The 7,028-nt window shown below is 41.7% G+C and overlaps 2 protein-coding genes across 2 annotated transcripts; both read left to right on the top strand.

Moving 5' to 3' along the window:
- The first annotated feature begins 2,359 nt into the window (after nt 1–2,359).
- On the top strand, nt 2,360–3,055 carry LOC148942239 (protein CFDP2-like). The gene has a single exon (XM_089103262.1). The coding sequence runs from the start codon at nt 2,360–2,362 to the stop codon at nt 3,053–3,055; it is 696 nt and encodes a 231-aa protein (XP_088959388.1).
- A 1,845-nt stretch (nt 3,056–4,900) lies between these two features.
- Nucleotides 4,901–5,320, top strand: LOC148942238 (uncharacterized). Its single transcript, XM_089103261.1, has one exon. The coding sequence runs from the start codon at nt 4,901–4,903 to the stop codon at nt 5,318–5,320; it is 420 nt and encodes a 139-aa protein (XP_088959387.1).
- Nucleotides 5,321–7,028: the final 1,708 nt, after the last annotated feature.

Genomic DNA, 7,028 nt, shown 5'->3' with positions numbered 1-7,028 from the left:
GACTGTACTTCGGAGCCTGAGCGCGCCGACTGGAGGGCGTTCCTGGCTAACGAAAGAGTGGCTAGTCAGTTGTCTCCGAGCACCTGGAGAGTCAGGACAGGCATTTTGCGTGACGCTGTTTCTGTGTGTGGTGCAAGTCAAAAATACAGCGTTCGTTAGAGCAAAGGTACGCGATTAAATTCTGTGTGAAACTTGGTAAATCTGTGACAGAGATGTTTGATATGATCAAGCAGGCTTATCCAGATGTTGCTTTAGCAAGAAGTGGTATGTTTTGGAGGCACCAGGCCTTTTTGGAGGGCCAGCAAGAGGTCGTGGATGAAGACCGTGGTGGAAGACCTTCGGCTTCGACAAACGCCAACAATGTGGCTCATGTGTGCAAAGTTTTGAACTCAGACCGTGGATTAACTATTCGTTTAAATGCCCAAATTTCAAATCTACTAAAATATGTCGTTCGTGACATTGTGACGGTGCATTTGAACATGCACAAGGTGTGCGCGAAGATGGTCCCAAAAGTGCTCACTGACGACCAGGAATTTAGGGGAATGGAAATGTGCCAAGAAAATTATAACATGCGTGAAAGTGACCCCGAATACTTAAATAACATAATGCCAGGTGACAAATCCTGGATATTTGAGCATCATCCTGAGATAAAGAGGCCCTCTTCTGAATGGCACACATCGGCGTCTCGTCGTCCAAAAAAGGCAAGAATGGGCAAATCCAAAGTGAAAACGATGCTCATTGTCTTGTTTTTTTTTTACATCAAAGGCATAGTCCACCATGAGTTTGTTCCTCCTGGACAAACCGTCAACGTCAAGTTTTACATGGAAGCGCAGAAAGACTCAAAGAAACGGTCAATTGGGTCCGACAAGACCTCGCAGCCGACAGGAAGCTGCACCACGATAAAGTCCCAGCTCACACCGTCTTTCTCATTAACAACTACCTGACCAAGGCCGGAATCCAAACGCTTTGCAGCCTCTTTACTGCTTGGATTTGACCTCCCAGACTTCTTAATGTTTCCCCGCCTGAAAAGGCTGATGAAAGACAAGCATTTTGAGGCGACAGAGGGGATCCAAGCAGCATGCACCGCGGGTCTCAAGGCTATTCCAAAAAATGCATACCGTGACGCATTCAATGCTTGGAAATTATGCTGACAGCGCTGAATTGCTGCAGAAGGAGCCTATTTTGAAAGTTTTTAAAGAATTGTAACGATTAGCTCAATAAATGTTTTTAAATCGACTCAGTCCTATTACTTTCCGGGCAAACCCTGTATATCATAAAAATAGTAAATATGTGAAAATAGTAATTTACTTAAAAATAGTAAGTTTAGAATGTTATGAATAATGAAAAACTGATCATTCATCGGTTCTCAAAGAGTTGGTAAAATTGCTCTTTACACAATTTAACACATAAGAAAAGATTAAGAAAAATTTTGCTGCTTAATTTTGTGTCTTTTCCACGGTCTCTTTTACGAACTTACTCCCAAAACAATCGCTATTGATCAGAGAGCAAGCCCCTAAGAAGCGCCCCTGCATGGTGCATAAATAAGCGTTTGGTGTGCAATTTCGAACGTGTAAGTTTGTGTTCATGGTGAAACTTCTCGCTTCTTCTGTGAGCTATTGAGTTTTCATTTTCTTATTTATAATATTATTTATTTACTACTTTTAAATAAAAATTACAACATCTCAGCCATTATATTGTGCGAGCAACACCAAAATTTGAGAAGGATCAAAAACGTTGGTTTTTACTTATCTTTGAGCCAGAGCTTATAATGAAGAGAAAGGATTACGGGTAACTTATGAGAGTGGAAACTGCCGCTAGTTTCGGTAAAAGAAATTCAACACCCTAACGTTTTACCAACTTGGTATTTTTAATCGTCAAGCTTTGTAACCGTTTTCTGTCAGGAACAAAGATCAGACGCTTATTGCTACACTAATTTTACCAACTGCACAAATCAATTCAATTATTCTTACTATGACACTGAAAAATGCCAATTGTTTCCAAATGGCGTTGAGGTTTTTTTTTGCCGACACAAGTGCCAGTTCCCACTCTTATAAGTTACTAATTTTCTTTGGTGTGGAAGCCCAAGCTTGGTTTTATGGTCTATGTCTGAAAAACACAATCTGAAGTTGTTCTGCCAAGCTTTAATTTCTTCGAATCATGATTCTGCTTTCGAGTACAAAGTTTTGTTCAACCTAGCAAGGATATACAGCCAGTAGATAACTCCGCCTGTAGATATACAGCCAGTCCCAAGCCTGGATAAAGGAGGAGGGTTGAGCGGTAGACCAGCACCCTGCCCCGAAAAAAAAACTTGCTATAGAAACGTTCAGCGAGAGCCAAATGATAACATATATGCAACGTGATGACGACCATGGACCGCCCCCGGACCCTTGATGACGACTTCAGACCGCCCTGGACACGATTCTTAAAAGCAAATTGCCAATTAAAACTTGGTTTCTGGAACATAAGGACAAAACAGCCCTCGAAAACAGAACAGGTCCTAGAAGAAATAGAAAGTTATGGTTTAGACATTCTGGCTCTGTCGGAGGTCCGTTGGACTGGTGCAGGAAATGAGAAACTCCAAAAAGGATGCATAATCCTGCACAGTGGCACTGACAAAAAGAAAGAGGCAGACGTTGCCATAATTCTGTCAAAATCGACGTCTCGAGCCCTAATGAAATGGACTCCTATAAATGAGAGGATCATCATAGCACGTTTCGCAGGTAGCCAGTCAAAACTAATAGTAGTCGTATGCTATGTGCCAGCTAATGATGCAGACAAAACCTCAAAAGACAACTTCTACAACACACTGCAAGCCGTTGCCAAAGATATCCCCCGTCACGATCTCGTCTGTTTTGTTGGTGACTTCAATGTCAAAGTGGGGATCGACAAGTCATACTGTCTTGAGGTTCTTGGGAGCCAAGACCTCGGTGAAGTAAACGAGAACGGAAAACTGTTAGTTGATTTTGCGATAACGAATGACCTTATCATAGGAGGAACCTTTTTTCAACACAAAATCATCCATAAGTATTCATGGGGCTCCCCAGATGGAAGTTAGCATAACCAGATTGACCATATCTTGATCAACAAAAAGTGGAAATCGATCATCCAAGATGTAAAAGCCTATAGAGGAGCCGATGTTGCTACAGACCATGCCTTGATGATTGCAAAGCTAGCTCTCAAGTTGAAAGCCATGCAGAAAACCCAAACCAAAGAAAGTCCTGCCTACGACTCAGATAAACTCTCCAACACCAAAGTGCAAAACTATTTTTCTATGCAGCTAACAAACAGGTTTGAGAGCATGGCCCTAGATCTGGACAACGCTTTTAGCGTTGAGAAAACGTGGACCGCTCTAAAGGAAACCTATAACCAGGTAGCCGAAGAAAAAATTGGGCACAAAAAGTTACATAAAGACGAGTGGCGTTCTGATCAGAGGTGGACCCTTATTGAAGAACGTCGAAAACTAAAACATCGATTGTTAGATGGTGGGGACAACAGTGACACAGTACTGAAAAATCAACTATACCGAGACCAAGATAAGCTAGTGAAAGAGAGTGCAAGAGGGGATAAACGGAATTATTTAGAAAAAAAAGGCAGCTATGGCGGGAGAAGCTGCCAAACGTGGTGATTCTCGAGCCGTCTACAGAATCACTAATGAAATCATCTGGAAACGTGGTAAACTTAATGGACCAGTGAAAGACGTAAATGGAAAGACAGTCACAGCCTCCGATGAAATATCTGAAGTTTGGGCCTTGCACTTCAAGAAAGTTCTCAACAGACCCCGCCCCCCCCCCGACACAGATGATATTCCCACAACACCTTTCCATGAGCTTCAAATCAATACCGCAGAACTATCAGCTGAGGAATTGACACAAGCGGCTCGCAAATTAAAAAATGGCAGAGTACCAGGAAGCAATCGGATATAAGCAGAAATGATTAAAACCTCGTTAGGTGCCTGCATAACTGTGTGGACTGCACTCTTTTCTTGCATTTGGAAATCAGGGAAAGTCCCCGAAGAATGGAGGAAAAGCACACTGATTAAACTTTTTAAGAAAGGAGACGCATCAAAGCGTGATAACTGGAGGGGCAATAGTCTCCATTCAATCCCTGGGAAACTTTTCTCGCACATAATCCTCCACCGTATTCGAGCAGCCCTAGATAAAGACTAACGAGATGAACAACATGGCTTCTATCCATCTTGCTCCCGCTCTGACCTTGCATACGTCCTGCGCATGATGATCGAGGAATGCAACGAATGGAGGCAAAAGATGTACCTTGTCTTTGTGGATTTCAAAAAACTCTTCAACTCAATACATCGAAAGTAGCTTTGGAAAATCCTCCGCTATTACAGCATCCCAGAGAAACTTGTATCCTTGATCATTGCTCTGTATGAAAATATTGAAAGTTGCGTTTGGACCAATGAAGGAAGTAAAAGGTATTTCCATATTATGTCCGGTGTCAAAAAGGGTTGTGGCCTCTCTCCCTTCCTTTTTGTCCTTGTAATTGATTATGTGCTCCGAGATTTCACGGGTTTTGGTATTCAATTCCACGAAAATAAACAACTAGCAGATCTCGATTTCGCCGATGACACCACCCTGATGGAGGCATGCAAAAAAGGCTCCAGGACCTTCTCAATGTCAACCGAGAGAATGCGAGAGTTTTAGGATTGATCATTAACTCGGGCAAGACAAAAAGCATGGCAACAAGCGACTCACCACTGGACATAAGGTGCGGGGATACGCCAGTAGAGCAGGTGGTGGAGTTTCAAAACCTTGGAAACACAGTTGAATGAACAGGATCTAGTGAAAAAGAGGTGCAGTCGAGGATTGGACAAGCCAGTGGAGGTTTTAATCGAATAAAGCCATTTTGGCAATCGAAAAAGTACTCCACCAAAAGGAAACTAATGCTTTTCAACAGTAACGTCCTCTCGGCCCTCCTGTATAGTAGCGAGTGCTGGAAGCTTAACCAACAACAGGAAAAGAGGATTCTTGTGTTCGAGAACAACTCTCTTCGAAGAATATTAAACATCGACTGGAGAGCACATGCAACAATCCAGTCAGTTCAAACTATGTCGTGTCAGCCCCTGGTAACAGATGTCATCCGACAACGAAGATGGCATTACTTGGGGCATTCTATCCGTATGACAAAGGATAGGCTTCCTAAAACTGTACTGGAATGGCAGCCACAGGGATCCAGTAGAAGAGGACGGCTGAAAAAAGCATTTCGTCGCACCTACCAGCGGGACCTCAAACACATCAGTACGACGGTCCAGCCCCAGTGGGAAGATATATGGGCAGCAGCACAAATGAGGGTTGATTGGTGACTTTTCCTGGATGCCCTGGGTGCCTCTGGTGGCAGATAAAGAACTAAGGTCTAAGATAAGGTAGCAAGGACTGAGGCACCAGTCTGAAATTTAAGGTAGACTAAAACCTTAAATCACCTAAGATTTGCAAAGGTCCTCAGTCCCAATTGCCGGGATATTTTAATGTCACCTAGCCTTTAATGCAATTTCAGTATTGGATGCCTTGTTATTTCATTATCTTCGTTTAGGACTGAAACAGAGAAATGGTAACACATGTGCCTCATAAACTTTAATTGCAAGCTATAACGACCCAAGTACAGATTTTATGCATAAACAAACCGGAGGTTTGAAGTGAGCCGCGGACTCCTCATCCCCCTTTTATCTATCAAATTTTTAGCAGAAAGTCAAACGTGTTTTACCTTGTTTGGAGAAGAATGAGATAATCATTTTCAAATAGTAATGCTAACCTTGGGCTCAGCCAACCCCTTTATGTCTTCTCCAGCACTTAAAAAAGGGAACCGTAAGGTCTCCCAGTGTTACTTTGCTCTACATAAAGGTGGGCGTGTTGCTTCATGTTTGAAGAGGAATTATGAGTTTATTAAATCTGTATAATTGGAGGACAGAGTGGGGACAGTGCCCCATCTGAAAACAACCACACCTGTCCTACAGTCATTATTTTTTGTACGATAGGCATCTTGTATTTTGTTTTATCTGGAATTAGGCATGATTTTTTCAATCTATATTATTAGATATAAAAAGTATCCAATATCAGCTCATCATAAAATTCTACATTTGACTTTCATTGTCCTTCGTAGTTTAAACAAAATGCCTCAGGGTGTTTTCAAATAACTTTCATTCTACTTAGTTTTATTTGTATTGGATCGATCTCTAGCCAAGGACAAGTAGCCTATTACATCCTTAACCTACAAAACAGCCATAAATTCAAAGAAATATTCTGTGAACGATAAAAATAAAAAAACTAGCATTAGCTAGGCAAAATTACAGTAATTATATTCAATATTTGAAAGCCTAACCTCCAGAATAATTTAGCTATAATCAATTAGATTATTTTTCCCCATTCAAGCAGCTAGATTTACATTTACATTTATTTTGTAGTGGGCCCATATGGGACGAAGACTCAGGCTTCAAATGCCCATTGCCTCCATACGGCTAGAAAAATAAAGCACCGTCAGGGGAAACCCAAAGAGAATCAAATTCCCTGATCCTTAGAAAATTACCTTACCAGAAGTTGGAACTTTCCTTCCTCCACAATATCACCCCTTGCCTGTGAAAGGCGATCACACTTTGCCTGTGAATATTACTAATTGTGTTTTTCTTGCGCGCTTATCTAAGCTTAGAACAATTTTTAGACTGTGATTCTCGGATGCATGTTGATTTGCTGCAATCGATAAGTTAGTTTTCGAGCCACCTGTTTTGAACTTCTTGCCAAGACAAATTCAGAGCAAGATTCATCAAGAGTTAGTGGTGAAAGTTGATTCTAAGTTCTTCAGCAAGGAAGTTCTTAAAGATGCGATCGACATTTGTAGCTTAAGACTGATATTGGTGAGAATCGCAGGGGCGTGATGCCGGATGCTGCATTATTGGGTGATATTTTCGACATTTTAACAGAAAGAGCAGCTAAGAGCCTCCAAACACCCCATTTCATGATTTTCGATCCTTCAGATGTTCCGACGATACCAGACGAGTCCATTAATAGCATAGCTTCAAG

The sequence above is a fragment of the Artemia sp. Qi Xiang Cuo genome, chromosome 17 (genome assembly GCF_049724085.1).
Source record: "Artemia sp. Qi Xiang Cuo chromosome 17, ASM4972408v1, whole genome shotgun sequence".
In the NCBI taxonomy this organism is placed as follows: domain Eukaryota; kingdom Metazoa; phylum Arthropoda; class Branchiopoda; order Anostraca; family Artemiidae; genus Artemia; species Artemia sp. Qi Xiang Cuo.
This window is presented reverse-complemented; position numbering and strand designations above follow the sequence as displayed.